Genomic DNA, 19,661 nt, shown 5'->3' on the forward strand with positions numbered 1-19,661 from the left:
TGAATTTGTCAAAATTCACAGTAAGTTACAAGCTTTCACAGTCTTGTTGTGAAGTTGTCTAGTGATTCATCCGCTCTCTGTCATGCCGTGTTGAAGTGTACCTTTCTTTATCAACATTGCACTGTGGATCAAAGCTGTCTGTGAGGCATTTGATTGGGTCCTATGTGGTAATGGATCCGGCAGGAACGTTACTAGGAGGTCTTCTACGTCATCGCCAACTATGTGGAACAGATCTTTAGCCTGTTCATCTGAGTGAGCTTTGCAGGTGGCTCACAGGTAATGCTCAAATCGTCAAATCCATTTTTCCCACCGTGCACTTTTTATTTGGGAGTCTGAGAGTTTGAAAGGTAGAAGGTGTCAAAAGATTGCCCTGGAGATACATTCTTCGGTCATTGTGAGAGCCACATCGCTGTACTTTGGTCACAGCTTCTTCCGCTTTTTTCTTTTCTTTTGTTGTAAATAGCTCTTTACAGTAGGTTGCCTGACTTCAAATGGCCTCGCCCATTCAAATGTATGTGCATTTAGTCTTGCCTGGCACAAAGGTGGCCACTCACATGTGTCTCTGTCAGGAGTGGGCGTAGTGGGCATAGCGGGGCTATGCAAAGTGCCAAGGAGACAGAACCAATCTCCACACACTCCACATTGCTCCGCTCCCCGCCGTCTGCCTCCTGCAGCACTACTACTAACTTATCGGCGGCATCCCCGGGCTTCCCTCTTCCTCCATCGCACCTTCTTCTTGAAATACGCGCATGCGCGGGCTCCCGTGCATGCGCAGTATTCAAGAAGAAGTCGCGATGGAGAGAGAGGGAAGCCCGGGGATGCCGCCAATACGGTAAGGTGTTTTAAATTGTTCTATTTTAATAGTGTGGGTGAGAGGCGGGTGGGAGGTCAGCCCCGCCGAGAGAGTGCAAAGATTTGCCTGTTCCGCCTACTTCGGGGAACGCGGAACAGGCAAAATTCCACACATTCCGTGTGCTGAATGAAGTTGTCAGCCCACCCCTAGTCTCTATGCCTTTAGTTGGATTTGCCTGATTTCAAAATGGCCATTCCCATTGAATTGCATGGGGAGACCAGCTTGACTCAAATATGACGCTGAGGTTTCGAAAGTTCTCATAGGATTTCATGCCTGCGATGCTTCCTGGGCACTCTGATTGTTAGCAATGCCTCCTGGGGTGCTCTTTGTATTGTATGCAGTTGCGCCTTTTTTGAAAAGCACGCATTGGAAAAGGTGAAGTTTGGCATGGGATCGCGTTCACCTGTGGATGGGGTCGTTGGGTCATGTTGCCTGTGCAATGAAACACTGGTGCACGAAAGAATGGTGAGGTGGAGCTTTGATCCCACCTTCATTCGCCAGATGTCATGTCCCATTGGTGAACCCCCAGAAGAAAGCACACGGTGGCAGGTTAGTGTGTGTCACGCTACTTTATTCCTTATTACAGACATCAGCAGCGAGGATACTGCCTCGGCTTATGTGTATTCTGCAATGCCTCCTAGTGCACATGTTTCCTACTCCTCCCTCCCGCTGCCTGGAAGTGATGGTTAGTTGTCCAGTGTGTGGCAGGTCTTAGTGCTCTGCCACTTCTCCACCACTGCGACACACATTATGTTCTTTCTGTAGTCCTTCCTGAAAAAACAAAAACAAGTGGCCGAGCAGATTGAATTACAAATAATGCACCGCCTAGTCAAATAAATTACTAGTTTGGACAACCATTAAGTTGAATAGATTGAAACTTTATAGAGCAATTTTTTGAAAAAGTATTTTCCTTATGTCATCAAAAAACCATCAAAATATTTAACAGATACATACATACATTCAATACAGTGAGATAAACATGTCAAACAAAAATATATATCACAAAAGAATTGTCACATAAAATCACATAGACAACTATGCAATGCCTCAGAGGAATTAATTGTGAGGCACCAGTCCTGAATAATGATAAACAAGTGGACAAACTAATAATTACATTTGCCTACTTGTTAACACCAACACAAGATACATATTATAATTCATAATAGGGTGCTAATAATAGGAATAACACATGATGGACTGAGTAATTACGAATGTATTATTTAATTCCTATAAAGCCCCGTCTGTTTTATATCTTGGATGGAAAGTCAACGCGTTTCGAACCCAATTTGATTCTACGGGTTCTCCTCAGGACACGGACTGGAGGGTCGCTGTCACTTATTCATAATGGGTGGCAATAAGAAATTTGTGCGCCATTCCCCGTTAGCTGTTCTCTCATTAGTGAACACTATGGGCGGGGGGTGGATGCCGGATCGTTTTTGTAGGGTTAAATGTTCGTATCTTTTAGACTTCCGCACGGCCGCTTAATGGTCGGAGGAATATCGGCACGGCTGCACGGGCAGGGAAGCTGCAGCCGCCGCACGAGGTTGCTGATTGTGAGCGATTTTAAGGCTGCTTCACTCCAGCATCCATCTTCTCCCCAAGTGAGACACGTGGTTCACGTGGCTAATGCATAATAAATCATTGCTAGTATGATGCATTCTGGGTAGTATTTCATCTGAGGCCTATGGTATGACTTGACCATTTTAACTGAGATATTTAATGACTGAATACTCTGCTTTGTATTTTAGGTAAACCTTGCCCAGCTAAGAGGGTCCTATAGAATGCGACACAACACTGTGCAGATCAAATTAGATATACCTGCATGGAAGCTGCACAACCTGACAATGAATGATCTACAACATCTCAGGAGGAAGGTATGCCCCAAAAAACGGGGTGATTTCAACAAGCATAATCCTAAATCCTGTCCGGATAGATCTGGTAGTTAGAGAATATTCATTTCCTGCACACTCCTGAGCAAAACATTTTTTTGTTTTTGGATTTAATCAATAAACATGATAACAAGAGTTCAGATCTACCACACAAATTCATCTCAGGCTAATTTCTCAGATTGTACTGATGTCTCGAGATTGCAAATGTGCAGTTAAGAGGAATAGGCAATCTTTCATTGTATGGCTGGGGTGCAGTATTTATTTTTTGCATTAGTTACTGTGTTTCTAATATCTGGCTTTCAGTTTACACCTTTCATTGGGCAAAAGAAAGCACCCTCCTTTTTTGGTTTAAGATTTTCATGTTAATCAGACAGTGTTACATACTTTCCACATTCTAAAATAGTTCTAGAAATTTTCTGAATAGGGCAACAAAGGAATAGTTTTATTTATTACTTTCTTACATTCCAACTTACCCTATTCCTAGCTTGTATATGCTGCTGCTACTTTTTAGTGGAACCAGAAACCAAGACCATTCCAAATGGAAACAGTGCACAGCCAGTACCTTTTTACGTTATGTGATGGTCCTGAATGCATTACACACAATCATATCCATGTCCGAAACCAGAGCTTAAGGCCACCCATAAACCGCTTAACCTTGACTTGGCCAGTTTGAAAGGAACTGGCCACAACATGGAAAGGCATTGATCCAAATATGGTTCTGATGAGGACATGACCTTGGTGGAGTGGTGTGGCTCACTGGTTAGAGGCGGCAGACCCGAAAGCAGAGAACGGCCTGGGACCAGCGTTCAATTCCCGACGCGGCAGGGCCGTGGACCAGGGTCAGCGGACTCGATAATTCTTGGCTCGGTGCCTACTATAACCAGGGATCACACTCGGCAACTCTGGGCATTAGCTTGCCTCATCTCCACAACGGCCCCCCACATTCGCCGGGGATGCCTGGTTTCACCTTGGAGATACCCAGTAGGGACCATCTCACAGGGATAGCCAGGACGGGTTCCCCAGCGGTCTACAGCGCCACGACGCCTCAGGGCAGCAGTGCGCTTTACAAGACCACATACATTACATTACACATTACATTACACACCTTCACGTTCAATTGAGGGCTGCATCACAAAGCTTGGAAAATAATAACGTTTTTCTCATCTTTAGTCAATCTGATGAGGCCCAGCATATTTCACTGTTGACAATATCTGTTGATGATTACATCATTTTCTGCAAGTCAATAGCCCCACACGGTGTCCTAAGACTACATTAAACTAAAACCAATGTATTCCTGTTAAGCCGTGTATGCTGATTCATTCGTCAAAAAAATCCCATCCTAATTTTTGGGTCACTCTACTTCTTTCTTTATAAACTCATTCAATATGGGATTTCTTTTAGATGCTGAATTTAGTGCTGTGCCCTACATAGTCTCTGTGCTCCTAGCCTCATTACACATTCTCCGCCAGCTGGAAAATATGCTTCTTTTCATGAATCCAGTTTACCATCACCAGGTGGTGTGTGCCTTGATCATCACCAAGCTTTGCTATGCTACCACATTTTGGGGGGTATAAATGGACTCCCAGAACGTCAGGTAGTCTGGTTCTAATGTAGCCAACATTCTTCTGTTTTCTTGATTCTAAAAAACAGCAACTTTGATAGCATCTTCCAGTGCATTCACCAACTGCATTGGCTACCAGTTGCACTGTGTGTTATCATTATTGCAGATGTTGGAGCCAGACTAACTGGAAGCTCCTAAATCTGAAGACTGTGTTCCTCATTGCATTCACTTCTGTGCATTGCGTCATTAAGCTATAGGAACTGTGATTCCTGACTCTGTGCGCTGCCTTCTTCTCTGATAAGCTGGTGCTTTGGACTTGAGCTGCCTTTTGAAAATTGTGTCCACCCTTCCATGAGGTACCGAAGAATACAAAAAAGTAACAGATGGAACGCTTGAATTAATTTTAGCCACTGGTAATCCCTCGGGCCAAATCCCAAGTTTGTCGTCATTTTGTAGACCATGCCACCCCAGTTTGGGCCCAGACATATGCAAATCAGTCTTGACCCTGCTCCAATGGTGACAGTGCTGCCAAAACAGCCAGGCCAGGTCCTTCCTGAAATGGAACACATGCAACCGAGGACTGGTTTGAATCTAGTTAGAGCTCATCAGCCAGTTACAGCTTGGTTCCAGTGGCACAATGTAAACGGTACTCACATCTAGGCATACCCATCCAACTTACGGCGACACTAACGTATAAAAAGAAATTATGGATGGAATTCTTGAATTAATCCCAGCCACTTTTAATCTCTCTGGAGTGCATCCCAGTAACCTTTATTTTGCACACCATGCCACTTCAGTTTGGACCTAGCTATATTTAAATCAGTCTTGACTCTGTTCCAGTGGGAACAATCAAACCCGAACTGCCAGTTCAGGTCCTCTCTGAAATGGAACATAAGCAGCCCAAGACCAGCTTCACACTATTTAGCGCTCATTAGCCAGATAAAGCTTGGTTGCAGTGGCACATTGTACACTGGACCCACTACTGGACATACCTGTTCTACCTAGGATGACACACTAAACTATACATAAAGGTGACAGATGGAATGCTTGAATTAATCTCAGCCTTTGGCAATCACTTGGGCTGCATCCCAGTCTTATCTTCTTGGTCAAGCAGCCAATTAAGAACACTTCTCTGAAACATGATCCTTCCTTTAAAGACCAGTACACCTTCCAGACCCAAGGCCAGTACATTTATCCAAACACTAATTTTTGCTCAACCTGCTCTACTCAGCAGTATGTGCTATATAAATACATAAATAAATCCAATTTTTGTATGTGCATGCTGGAGGGAACAGTATAAAATTTCCTTTGGCCTCTTTGAGTAATCCATTAAACGTTTCAGGCAACAGATTGCAATAGTTGGCATTCAGCACTTTCCAAATTAAGTGTTTCACAATATTGTGGAGCAGTGTGTGGTAATTTACTGCACTGCCATATTGGTTGTTCAGTTGTGTGGCTTTGTCTCCTTTCCTATTGTTTTCACTTCCTGATTTGATAATAACTAGCTGCCTTGCTGGCAGCACATGAAAAAGGTTTCTCCAAATGTTGTTAGTAATTGCACCCAGCACAAGAGTCCCATCCTTGCACATTAGCCTCACCCCAATGCCAATGTATCATCAACCTTCTAGCCCCGTTTTGCTCCTTTGTGCAGGACAAAGTAAATGGCAGAACAGTTCATGTCTTAAGCTGAGTAGGTCAGCTGGGACAATTTTTAACCTGCCGTGAACGAGAGGAAGGGGAACCATCTGGCCACTGATGAAAGTATTTAATGCATAGTGTGTCCCAGGTGTCACGTATGGGGCAGGGTTTGGGGATGCCACAAGAGTGCCCTTCTCCAGCTACAGGAAAATTGTATATGCTGGAGGCTTTTACACTTGCCACTCACACCTTCCGTCATATTATGCACCTGGAGCTAAACTAGCGATACATAACCAACAGTGTTCAGATAGCCCCACTATTATTGTAGGTCAGTGTGTGGGCTAATCCGCACGCTAAATCTGTAGAGACACCATTTTGGACTGTCTTAGTTTGCATAAATGGAGCACCATTCCCTGATGAAAATGACATCTCACACACATTTCAGGAGCTGGGGTTGGAGAATTAAAAAAGATAATAAATCATTGGTCAAGAGCCACTTTTGAGATTTTGTAAAACTAGAAGGCTACAAACTACTGTGTTAACGTAAAACACAGTGTTGTGTTTTTTACAGACATTACACTAGAGCAGAGCCCGTTTTTTATTTGACACTTTGCCTCACTCTATGGGAGAGGTCTTTCCTTATCTGTTTTAGGGTTGGAACAGTTTGGCGGCTTATGAGCAGAGGTAACTAAATGATATGCTATGGGGACATATTTTAACTCTGAACAATCACGATTACACTATATGTTTTTCTCCAACCTTTTTAGGAACCATCGCAGACATTTGCTCAAACCTCTTTTAAAATCATTGGGCGATCGCAAATGTAGTGAGGCCTAGTTCCATTTGCAACCATTTAGTACACCTGTAATTTGTTTCTAGGTATGCTCTTTTCTAAAAACTGCAGTTAGAACTAGAAAAACCTTGGCGGCCTGCCTTGTTGAAAAAATATTTTCTTCTTGTTGCTTTTTAAATTCTGTATTTTACGCTTTTTATCATAGTTTTAACACGTTTTACCTGTTTTATTTCGTGCCTTGCATTTTATACAAATGTTGTCTAATGTCAGATTGCTTTGTGTCTTTTATGGCCAAATATTAACAGAATAAAGATTAATTAAAGTGAAGTGAAATGGCTTCTCCTGATATATTATCTTTTTGCTGTATCCCTTCCTAGTAATGGAATATTTTCAATTTCAATTGGCAAAAAACAATTTCATTAGAATTGCAGCCTACATTTGAAGTGGAAGACCAAGTTCCAACTTTTTGTTCATTGTGTCAAATTTATCATGGTGGCTGATCTTCTAGTTCCTTCCTGTTCTTTTTGTGTGAGGCATTAGGAGCCTGCAGTCCTTCCAGGTTCGCAGCCAGAACACTGGACATCACTTCCTGCTTCAAGGACTGGGCCGAAAGTGTGAGAAGGAACAGCGCACATATGAGGGGACTGCATGGGTGGAGAGTCAGACACACTTTCCTAGAAGTAGAAGAACAACTGTAACATAGCGGGTAGAAATCATTGAGCAAACATTTTTAGAATATACTTTTCTACATCGTCATTTACCTTCTAATCCTGATACCTGGACATGACAGCTGGGGACAAAGGTGAAATGAATGTAGGGGACCTCATCTGCATGACAGTAATTATTACAAGCATTGCAGCCATATTCAGGAAATAATTATGCAAGCTCATACAAGAAAGACCCCACAAAAGAGAGAGTGTTGTGAATGAGGCATTGCTAAATCTCACAAGAGAGGAATACAAATAAGACCCAGACAATCCAAAGAGATAAAGCAATATAAAACTTTATAAATAAATATAAATAAATAGGAGATACCCATCAAACCAATGTGAAAACTGTCCTCAGACTATGATGAGAAATAATGTGAGTTTTTCAGATCGGAGCAAATCATAGACACAGTAGAAAAGACAGCCTCTATGGCCGGCCTGTAGAGCATCTTCCTTTTTTCGCCTGTACTTCCCCCCCATGGCTATTTCCTTCAAGGTCATTTACTGCTCTTTTTGCTATATTCGGAAACAACTCGCACTCATTTAGTGAATGTGAGGGTGGCAAAAGAACCACACCAGAAACATTGCATATGGGCCATCAACGTCCTTCATCCTCCCACATTGAAGGATCCTTTACAGAAATTAAAGGTATGGCCTGAAAAGTCCCATTCAGAGATGGGGAAGCTCTGGACATGTATAAGATCTCAGATGAAGTGTGAAAAAAGCAATTCTGCAGAAAAACATAAACAAATATAGTGAATAAACCTTTGAAATATTCTGAGGCCCTCTCAGCATGAGCAAGCTAAATGAAATGAACCTGTGATGCAACTACCAGTACAGTGCATTTTGAGAGATGGAACCTGCTGCTCCTTAAAGGAATAATAATTGTATTTCAGTCTTGTGCACCTTTGACCAAACAGGCCCCGTTTTTTATCTCTCTCATTAGTGTTTCAGTGTTAGTTCTTGCTTGCAGCACAGGTTACCCTTTATGTGGGGAACAGCCATGACAACGCGGGGATTACCCCGCACTGCCATTACAACGCAGGGATTACAACAAAAGTTGTTACAACGACTTTCACTGGATGGCGCTGTTGGATAGGGAATAGTTCAATTTTCTATCCAACACCTTCCCTACTGTCAACGTGGGCTGGAGTTGGAATAGAAAATTAACCTATCCACTATCCAGCGCCTTCCAGCGAAAGTCGTTGTAACGACTTTCGTTGTAATCCCCGTGTTGTAATGGCATGCGGGGTAAAAGCCCGCGTTGTCATGCCATACAACCCTTGAAGTGCAATGCTTTCTTATGTAGATAAAGAGAAAACCTTGAATAAATGTGTCCTGTTTAAGCTGTGGAGGGTGGGCCAGCGTTGAGATACTGACAGCCATTGAAACCAATACAATACCTGGAATACATTTGTTTTATCTTTCTGGAGGTGCCTCAATGAGTAATTTCTTGTAACAATTTCCCTAATTTGCACTGCAAGTGTGTTATGTTATACAGATTTACAGAGCCTCCTATACCTGGGAAGGTTTCCTGTCCCTGAACAGCTGTGAGCCTAGCCAAACTTTGGGCCTAGTGAAACTACTCGAAAGATAGGTCTTCAGCTTCTTGTGGAATTCTATAAGTAAGGAGTAGGCTCTTATGTGTAGCGGCAGATAGTTTCACACTTTAGGAGAATTGTAGGAGATAGCTCAACCACTGGTTCTGTTTTTTTTGTATGTGTGGAATATGTGCAACCAGGAGTCCAAATGCATGGAGGTGTCTGGAAGGGTTGTTAAAACCGATGCAGTTGTTGAGGTTTGCTATGCCAGTGTTATGTAGTGCGTTGAAAGGGTGGGTGAAAAGTTTGACTTGGCTTTTAAAATCATTTGCAAAGCCTTAAACTCACCTTTATTACACATAGGCCACCCCTAAGTTAGGTCCTAGGTAGGCTTATGGGATGGGTGCTTTGTAACTAAAAGGTAGGACATGTACTTTTAAGTTTTACATGTCCTGGTAGTGACAAATGGCTACATTTGTTTTTCGCTACTGTGAGGCTTACTCCTCTCGTAGGCTTGCATTGGGAATTCCTTAAAACACTTCTAAGCTGTAGTTCCTGATTAGAAAGGAGTAGCTGCATCTTGTTTCTTATCTTTGGAATGGTAATGATAAATCCTTTTTTTAAATACATTTTATTATTTTCAAAAACAACCAAACATAGGAAAAAAGCATTCAATATGACATTGCCAACTTCACTAATTTTGGGCTATTGATGGTACAACATACACACTGTGGCATCCTAAAGTTAAATTCAACTTTACCATGATAAATCCTTTTTTTTTTTAATTCTTTTTATTAAACAACAAAAAATCGGACAAAGAAAACACATCAGGTGACATTAGCTGCTCTTACAAATTTCTTGATGACATTCCTTACATTCAAAATAATATATACGTGAGATAAGTAGTGTATTAAGGGGACACATGCACATCCACTTCTTCTATATCGGAGGTGCACAAACATCTACCCGGAAGTGATTCCAAGCCTCCCAGATCTTGCCCCATTCATCAGGACACCCCCTAGCAATATAGACTGACCTTTCCCTAAACATGCACCAGTCTAAATCCTCCACCCACTTCTCGATCCGGGGCGGCTGGCTGGCTCCCCACAGCTGGGCAATATTACGCTTAGCAATCATGAACGCCAACGTTGCCCATTGCTTTTTATATGCATTCAGATCCGTGGGTTCCCAGGCGCTCAAAATACACCTGCGTGCCTCAGGCCGAATCTCTAACCCCAGGACGTCTCGCAGCGTGTCATGGATCTTCCCCCAATACGCCTGCACACCAGTACAGTGCCACAATATATGTGTGAATGTCCCTAGTTCCCCACAGCCCCTCCTGCATTCCCCACCCTCCGAGCGGCCCATACGGACCAGACATGGCCTGTGACATACGACTTTTGTAAAATCTTTAGTTGAACCAATCTGAGCCTCATCTGAATCGCCACCACCCGCTGGGAGAAAACCGCCTCTTGCAGTCCTCATCATCTAGTTCCAACCAATCCTCATTCCAGTGCAGTCTTATAAGTACCAGCGGATCCTCCATGTTATTTATAAGCTTCTTATATATTAGAGAGATGGTTTTCTCGGGAAGATGTCCGTCCAACACCAGGTCCTTGAGAGGGTACACGTCGGGGATTGTCGTGCCCCTGGGAATGTGTGTGAGCAGTGAGTGTCGGATCTGAAGGGAACGGAAATACTCAGTCATGAAGTTGGTATTGTTGCTTAAGGGAATTAAATGTATGAACTGTGCCTTCCCCCCAAACATCTTTTATATGTGTGATCCCTATATGGTCCCATTTATCAAAGCTTTTAGACTTTCATAAACTTCCCAACTTCTCTGAGCTCCACAATGGGGTGGCAAGTGTGAGCCTCCCCTCCCACTTGAGGTGTCTGTTGGCCGCATGCCACACCCGGACGGCATGAGCCATTGGTCCTGCGAGCGGAAACCTACGAGACCCAGCGTAAAGTGCTCTAGTGTAGTCGCCTCCCGGTAGCTGCCAGCTGTCCATGGCGTATACAGGGTCCCCGGGGGGGTCCATATATAGAGTGATTTACCGCTGCCAACTGGGAAGCCGGTAGTATTTTCGTAGGTCCGGTAATCCTATCCCCCCGTCATACCAGGGAAGCGTAAGTTTAGAGAATGCTATGCTTGGCTTACCGTCCCAGAGAAGCTGTCTCTGGAGGGCCCCTATTTCCCTGAAATAGGATGCGGGACCCGGAGCCATTGCGTTCTGGAGTGCGTACAGGTACTAGGGCAGAGCCATCATCTTAAAAAGCACTGCTCTGCCTAAAAGGAAGAGTGGGAGCGCCTCACAACGCATTGCATCCCCCCCTAAATCAGATCAGAGGGGGGCACAGGTTATTAGTGTATCGAAGCTTCGGGTGAAGCGTGATATAGATACCAAGATATCTGAACCCTACCGGCTCGATTTGTATCGGGCAAGTATGCGGGACAACCGGCGGGTCACCTCTGAGAACAAAGAGTACTGATTTGGACCAATTTATTGCGAAGCCTGAATACCTCCTAAAGATGGCCAACACGTCCAGAAAACACAACAGGGATCCCCTGGGTTGGTGAGATAAAGCAGGATATCATCGGCATATAGTGAGATTTTATCCTCGCACTCCATCGTCCATCGCATGCCGCGTCTCGAACGGTCCCAACGGACCCATGCAGCCAACGGTTCCAAGGCCAGAGCAAAAAAGGAGCGGGGACAGGGGACATGCCTGTCTGGTGCCCCTGCCAAGATGAAAGTCAGGGGACTTGCGGTTATTTACTACTGCTCGGGCCAAAGGAGCAGAGTACAGAAGGCGCACCCAGTTCATGAATTCCGGACCAAAACCCAGCTTCCCCAATACTGCAAAAAGTTAGGGCCACTCGACCCTATCAAACGCCATGGTGGCATCGAATGACACCAGCACGGCTGGCTCCTAAATCGTTGGGGGTCCTACTCAGGACCCATTGTAGCCGGGCAAATTAAGGACCGTATTCCGGCATGGCATAAAACCGGTTTGGTCCGGGTGTATCAAGGTGGTAATGACTTTGGCCAACTGCTTCGCCTGGACCTTAGGCTCCACGTTCAGCAACGAGATAGGTCTGTATGATGAACAACACGTCTTGGGCTTACCCACCTTATGGATAACCACAATATTAGCTACGTGGGATCCCTCAGGTGCCATGGATTAATAGGGGCGATCTTGCCTGCATTGAACCTGTCAATCTCCAACCGGAGCAAAACCAGAGAGTAGTCCGAGATGCCCCTTCCTAAATGCCGCGTTTTCCAAATAGCATGTGCTTGAGCAGCCGGTACCAGAACATAATCTATCCTAGACAGGCTATGGTGTGCGGCGGACACATGCGTATACTGCACCTCGCCCGGATTGCACACCCTCCAGCCATCCACTAACCCTGTTGTGTCCAAGAAGTCAGAGAGCCACTGCTGCGCCGGTCTCCGTGCTCGAGCGGGATGCCGGTCAACTTCACCGTCCACTACTGCATTGAAGTCACCTCCCAACACAAGAAGGCCCAAAGACAAAGTTAGGGAAATAGAGCCTAAGTCGCGAAATGTATCTGATTAAATGCCGGGCGGGATATAGATGGAGACAAAGGTGACCGTTCTCCCCTCCCACTGCCTGATATGCCAATGTATCTACCCCGCTGATCAGACCATGTCGTCTGAATGATCAATGGAAAGGAGTTTTTCACCAGTATGCCTACTCCCCTCGAACCTGTAGTGAACCCAGCGTGTGCTACCAACTTGTAACCCCCGTTGTGTAGGGCCATGCACCTATTCTCAATGAGATGTGTCTCCTGTAGAAACACAACATCCGGGGAGTGTCGTCTGACAAACTGGTTGACCATCCCCCTCTTTATTTTGTTTCCCAGGTTGTTTATGTTCCAACTAAGCACCTTTATCCCCGATCCCTGTCTAGCATCCGACATTAAACTGGTATGGAAGCGTTACAGTTGCAGCATTGTCTCCTGATGTAATAAAAACAAAACACATAGCCAACATTCCCTCAAACAACAAAATCTCAAGGCCTGAGAGCCCCATCAACCCCAAACCTCTCCCCCCTCCCTTCACCCCTGCTCATGGCTTCCGCCCATCCCCAAATGGCAGTGTGCCTGTCGCCCCACACTCTAAATCTACTAACTAACTTAATGTAGCCCCCCGGAGAATATACCCCCGAACCCGCGGCAACCCACAGCCATCATATAGTCAACAAACTCCAGCAAAGAAACTAGCTGCTGGTCTAACCCCACTACCTGACAGTTCGCAATAGTCTGATGGGTCTTGAGGCCTCCTTCATTCCTGCTCCTGCGGTCCTCCTCCTCCGTCCCGATCCCGCCCCCCCGGCCCGTCCGGGGGTTTGCTGTCTATCCAGTCCGATGCCACCTCCGGGTTGTCGAAAAACCAGGCCTTCCCCTCGATTTCCACTCGCAAGCGAGCCGGGAACATCATTGCATACTTCAGTCCCTTGTCTCTGAGTTTCTTCTTCACCGGGAGAAAGCTCTGCCGTTGTTTCTGCACCATCTGCGTGAAGTCAGGCAAAAAGGAGAGAGTGGCATTTTTGTACCGCAGGGGGGCCCCTAAGCAAGCCCCCATTAGGATCGCATCTCTGTCCCTGAAGTTCAAGACCCTCGCAATCATCGGGCGGGGGGGTTCCCCAGGCCTGGGTCTCCCCCCGACACACACCCTGTGTGCACGCTCAATTGTAAAGAAGTTACCCAGTCCCTTGGGCTTGAGGTGGTTAAGGATAATGTCTTCGACAAACAGGTCCTGGGCCGGGCCCTCTGATTTCTCAGAACCCCGACGATGCGTATGCTACTGCGTCGGGTCCTCCCCTTTTATTCGTTGAGTTTTCGCTCAGTCAAGTCGCGAGAGGTTTAAAGGTCACGCACCTCCTGCTGTAGCAACGCCATATCATTGATTAGGCTGGCAGTCTTTATATCTAGCGATTTGACTTTTTCGTTCGCTTTCGTAAGGTTGGCCCGGATAAGATTGACCTCTATCGCGACAGTGTCTAGTTTATTGTCCAACGACTCCATCTTCTGTCCCAGTGATGACTGGACTCCGTTGATGGCTGCCATTACGTCAATCAGCGTCTGTTCCACCGGTGAGCCTGAAGAGTCCCCCCCCCGCTGACTGAACCCACTTCGAGTCTTTAGGGGAACCTTTGGGCATCCTGTAGCGGTCCAGTTTATTAGTCTGGATCTGTTTTGACCATTTGGAAGATCTGGACTGGTGCTTATCGACGTCCGGTTTAGTCGCCATCGGGGTGCTGGCCATACGGTATTCTAGCACACGTGCTCCGCTGGAGTATGGGAGGTCCCGGGCCCCCAGGGCCCCCGGTGTGGATTATTGAGTCAACGCACCCGGTGGCAGCACGGCAGCAACCCAGCAATACAAAGCTGGTAGAGCGTCTGGGCACCACAGCCAACAAGTTAGGATCTAGGTAGTAATCCCGGTATTAACAGTGCCATAGAAGCTTCAGTGACCATACAACAGCAGGTCCGCCAAGTATCCGACCAGTAAGTCTAGACACTTGGGAGCATTAAAGTACCATGGCGACAGCCTGCGACGCAGAGGGCCAAGCCGGGAGTATATACAGAGACCTCATGCCTTGATCACGCCTCAATGATCATCAGGATGTTAAAAGGCCTGTTTGATGTCTCGCCATCGGCGTCCGAGGCTCGGCGGGAGAGGTGACCAGACAAACGCCGACTGCAAATTGAAAGTCAAGGGTGCTTGGGCGCTCCCCCGAGGAGGCCAAGTCACGAAGAGCCCCACCACGGCAGGGGCGCAATGGCGCAGCCACCGATCAGGAGACCAGCTTCTCAAAGATAGTGCCACCGCTGCCCGGGTGTCCGGCCGGGCCCCACTACAGTACCAGGGCACAATGGCGGCGCCGCCCACACCCCGCCGCAGGCAGCCGTCCCCGCACAGGTTGCACCGCGACGTTGTCAGAACCTTCCCGGCACCATGACGGCACAGGCACACCTCCACGGTGGCACGGGTCCCCCCGCACGACCTCAGCAGCGCGGCGGGACCCCACCAACAGCAGAGGCCTACTTGACAGGAGTGTAGGGTGCAGAGGCTTCACCGACTTCTCGGCTGTCACCAGAAACGCGGCCCCTCTCCACTGTGTGTGCCCGCTTCTCAAGGCACCTCCAATGCGGGCCGCCGGGCTCTCCTCAGACCGCACAATCGCGCGCTCTCCCACAGCGCTCCACAATCCGCCGGCAGTTCGTGCGCACCAGACGAGGCGGGGGCCTCCCAAACAAGCCCCAACCTGAGCTCCTCACCTCCGCGTCACTTTTCACGGCCGCCAGCCGCCGATGGTCAGACCCCGGGGCACGGACCGGCGACTTCCGGTTTGCGGCCCGGTGTTATTCAACTTAGGGCCGGCAGCTGCACACACTCGAGCCCCCGGCTCAGGAGGCAAGTAGGCCACAGCAGACGGGCAGCATATCTCCGGCCCCCGATGTCGTAGAGGGTCCGGGAATGCTGCAGGGAGCGTCGCTCGTGTTCCCCTATCAGGCGGTAGGGTCTGATGCCATGATCAATGCCAGGATAATAGGGCTGGTGGAAAGGGTCGGCGGAGCCGAGCTCTTTTCGGCCATCTTGGACCGGAGCGTTGCTCCTCCCCGATAAATCCTTTTTAATGGTAAAGTTGAATTTAACATTAGTATTTTAGAAATGCCACTTTTAGTAAGTGGAAATTTCTCTGCTCTTAACTTTGCTCTGTGTGCCTGCAGTACATTTTCTGGGCTGGGTGACAGCTACACTTCGTACATTCCCTCTAGATCGCCACAAACACAGGATGGGTGGGTGTGACAGAGGACTTGTCTGCATTCCGATAGCCTTCCTGGGAAGGAAGGGAGAGACAGTGCTGACATTTACATATGAAATGCTGTGTCCTGTCTCCACGCAAAATACTAATTACCCCCAGCCCCACAGATACCTTGGCAGACAGGGCTGGGATGAAAAGGGGACCTGTGGACTTCTAGGAGTTGCTTTGAAGTCACCCCCACTTCAATGACACATTTAGGTATAAGTACTTGGGCTGTGACCCTACCAAATCAGTACACTACTAGACATGTAAAGAACTCTGCTAGGAGTAAGGGCTGCTGTGCTACATGCATTGCCTCTCTGCTTGACTGACTATTCTACGGAACTGCTTCATTGCTGTGCTGAGCTGGCCTGTTGCCTGGTAATCTCTGCCCTGCTGAGAACAAGAACTGGCCCATCTCACTTGAACACAGAGTGACTCCAAGGGGTTGCTGGCTTGTCTCCCACTTTCTGAAGTCTCAGGGTCATAAAAGAAGTCTTCCAACTCTGCTGCTGTTGCTAGAGTCTGGCGTCTGTGAGTCCTACCCTTGCCTGAAATGCCTCCTCCAGTGCTGGGCCTCAGGAGTGGCTTCTGCAGCTGTTTTGCTACAAAATCACACTTCATCACCACTATGCTGATCGAACCCTACACAATGCCCTTTGACGCCGATGCAGTGCCGATCCCAAAAAATCCATGCCTGGGTCGACGACAACCTGACTGCGAGTGAGGTTCGGCAGTGACACAGCAGCAATCCGAAGTCCCGACTGGGAAGTTTGACTTCAACACAGCAACTCAACTGCGTGATTCAGGACCGACGCTTCTGTCCTATAGCCGGCCTGCCCTTCATCGTGGTCGAATGGAACTTTGGATTTACCATGGTCTAGAGCCACCTCAAGTAACCTTTTAACGCTCTATTTTTGGTTTATTCTTAAAAAATTCATACCTCTGGTTCTACTTATTGGATTTTTGTCGTTTTGGTCTTGTTTTAATCAGATAAATATTCTTTATGGAGTCTTTTTGTGGTGTTTTCATTTTGTTACTGTATGTGTGTGTTGCACAAATACTTTACACATTGCCTCTTAAGTTAAGCCTGTCAGCTATGTGCCAAGAAAACAGGTAAGGTGAGCACAGGTAAATTTAAAGTATGTATTTAGCTTACCCTGACGAGGATTGGGGGTCCCTACTTGGACAGGATGCATAGCTCTGCCAACTACATCCCCATTTTCTATCAAACTTCTGCCACCTAAAGTACATAATTATTCTTATTGATTCCACATCTGAAGATGTCAACTTCTGTAGGGGGTAATAGTCTAGGTCAGGGGTCTCCATCTTTTTCTGTGATTAGAGCTACTTGCGTTCAATAAAAATCATGCTGAGTTACTATTATTATTAATATTGTAATAGAGACCACATTAGACAAGTTTATATTAGTGGGCACCATATGCAAGATTACTAGCAGTGATCACCGTAGTGCATCATATGGAGTTGCAATGTTTTTTTCAATTTGAAATATGTCTACATGGGTAATGACCAGTTACTCCGAGTCGTAGTTCTCCCTGTCACGGTCCATACCTCATGAGCATAGCTCCTGCCCCCGGAACTTCCAAGCAAAATCTTTAAGCCCATCCCTAACCTCCAGGCCACTCCCACATCCTGTGACATATAACCCATGACCTCCCCTATTCACATCCTTTACCCCCAAGCACAAGAAAACAAACAGGGAGGGAAGGCTGAGAACCAGGACTGTGACGGGTAGGTCTACTACTCTAAGTAATGAATATTACTGGTAAGTAACCGGTCATTACCTCCTCGTCAGACCTCCCCGTCACTGTCCATACCTCATGAGCAGATACCAAAGCAAGAATCGGCTTCACCAAGTAGCAGAAACAGACTTTATTAGCACAAGTAGAAAGTCACACCACCTGAACAGAACCCAACACTGCGTCCCCTAACACGACAGACTCAGTTCCACCCACAACCAAACAATAATGGGACATAAAGGTGCGAGGATAAATCCAAGTAGCAGCCCTGCAGATCTCAGCCATGTAAGCCTCCTGAAAACAAGCCCAGGAAGCAGCAACCCCCGAGTTGATCGCCCCTGCACCAACCCAGGCACCAGAACTCCACAAGCCTCATATACAGCGCCCACAGCTCACCTCAGCCAATGACTGAGAGTAGCCCACACAAAACCGCAAAAACCTCTGTGAACCCATGTCCCTACATTCCAGAGATACCAGGAAATCCCCCACCGACAGGAAGGGCGAATCAACTGTTGAGACACCATTTTGAAGGACTGATAAGGGGTGCACAAATTTACCAAATTCAGATCCAGAACAGGACAGAAGTCTCCATTTGGTTTCTGGATCAGAAACAGGATCGAGTAAACCCCTGACCCTGTTGACTCACAGGCACCCTCACCACAGCCCCTTTGGCAACCAGGTCCCGAACCCCGTCCAACAGAGCCCGACACTTGACCCGAGATCTGGGAACAGGGGTAGCTCTGAACACATCCACCGGAGGAACCATACATTCTATCCGATAGCCCAGTTGGACAATCCACAGGACCCACTGATCCCGAACTGACTCCTCCCAGACCAGAAAAAAAGACAGGAGGTATCCCTAACCAACTTTTTCTCCGAACCCCTCACATAGTCACGACTTAGAGGGTCCTGAAGAAGAGGAGGCACCCTGTTGACCCCTGGAAGTGTGGAAGAAAGGGACACCCTGGCCATGTCTCCTACCACAAAAGGACAGGGTGGCCATTTTTGCCTGAAACGCCTGCCCAAAAGCCCGCTTATAGCCAGCAAACCTCCCTCGCTGCAAAGAATGGACCAGAGCCAACAACTTTTTGTCCTCCGCTGTCTTCTCAATTAAGGTCTCCAATGGTTCCCCAAACAGCTTAGAGCCCTTGAAGGGAAGTTTCATGACAGCAGTCTTCTGTGCCGCCTCCCCTTTCTAAGGTTTAAGCCACAACTGTCTCCTAGCAGCCACAGAGGCCCCGGCAGCCGCCGCTGCAGCACTAAGAGAATCATGGGACAAATCAGCCTGGAAGCGCAACTGCTGCTCCAGCATTGTCAAAGATTCAGAGGGGCCCTCATCCTGTATGAGCTGCTCAGAAATACCCTAACAGTCCTTCAGAAGAAACTGAACCAGGTAGCTAGTGTAAGCTGCAGAACGAATTGCAAGGTTATAGGCAGCAAAGGACCTCTTCCATACCCTCTCAATCCGCTTGTCCCCAGGATCAGAGGGAACTACATCCTCGGAAACCACCAGGCTCTGAGACACCAGCTCCGCCAGCAGGGAATCCACCTTCACCACCTATGGAAACTCCTCCGAGAACCCCTGTAAAGGATATATTTTTGCCAGAAACTGGGGAAAGGCATGAATGTCAATATCCTTCTATTCCCCCTCCAGTACATTCCTCACAGACCTATGAAGAGGAAGGTACTCAGGCTTCCTTTTCTGATAATTGGTAAAAATGTTTCCCGACTCCACTCTCTCCAAGGGATTAGGGAACTCCAAATTGTCCCGCACATGTTGCAGAACAGTGTGAAGGTCCGCACCTTGGACGAAATGACCCTTCACTTCCTCATCCAACTCATCATCCGGATTCTTGTCAGCCGAGGCATCCAACTTCTGCCTCTCAGGCTCTTTTGGCTCCCTTGCCAGAAAGGCTGCAGCCACTGCAGCTTCAATCCTTTTCTGCACATCAGCCATGGAAGGAGCTGTGGAAGACCCAGCAACCACCTCCTCCTCCTCACCCTGGAGCTCACTCATCTCTGATCGTCTACCATCCATGATGGACAAGGTCAGAAGAGTAAACACACCCCCTTATAAATCCA

At 47.1% G+C, this 19,661-nt stretch overlaps 1 protein-coding gene across 1 annotated transcript in view; it reads left to right on the plus strand.

Annotated features, from left to right (window-relative positions):
* Window positions 1-19,661, plus strand: part of LOC147716989 (uncharacterized) — a 555,946-nt gene that overhangs the window by 495,277 nt on the left and 41,008 nt on the right. Inside the window, exon 15 of the mRNA XM_086919831.1 lies at window positions 2,602-2,727. Coding sequence (XP_086775957.1) covers window positions 2,602-2,727 — 126 coding nt within the window. The remainder of the gene's footprint in view (window positions 1-2,601; window positions 2,728-19,661) is intronic.

Source organism: Lissotriton vulgaris, chromosome 5 (assembly GCF_964263255.1).
Source record: "Lissotriton vulgaris chromosome 5, aLisVul1.2, whole genome shotgun sequence".
NCBI classification, from domain to species: Eukaryota; Metazoa; Chordata; class Amphibia; order Caudata; family Salamandridae; genus Lissotriton; species Lissotriton vulgaris.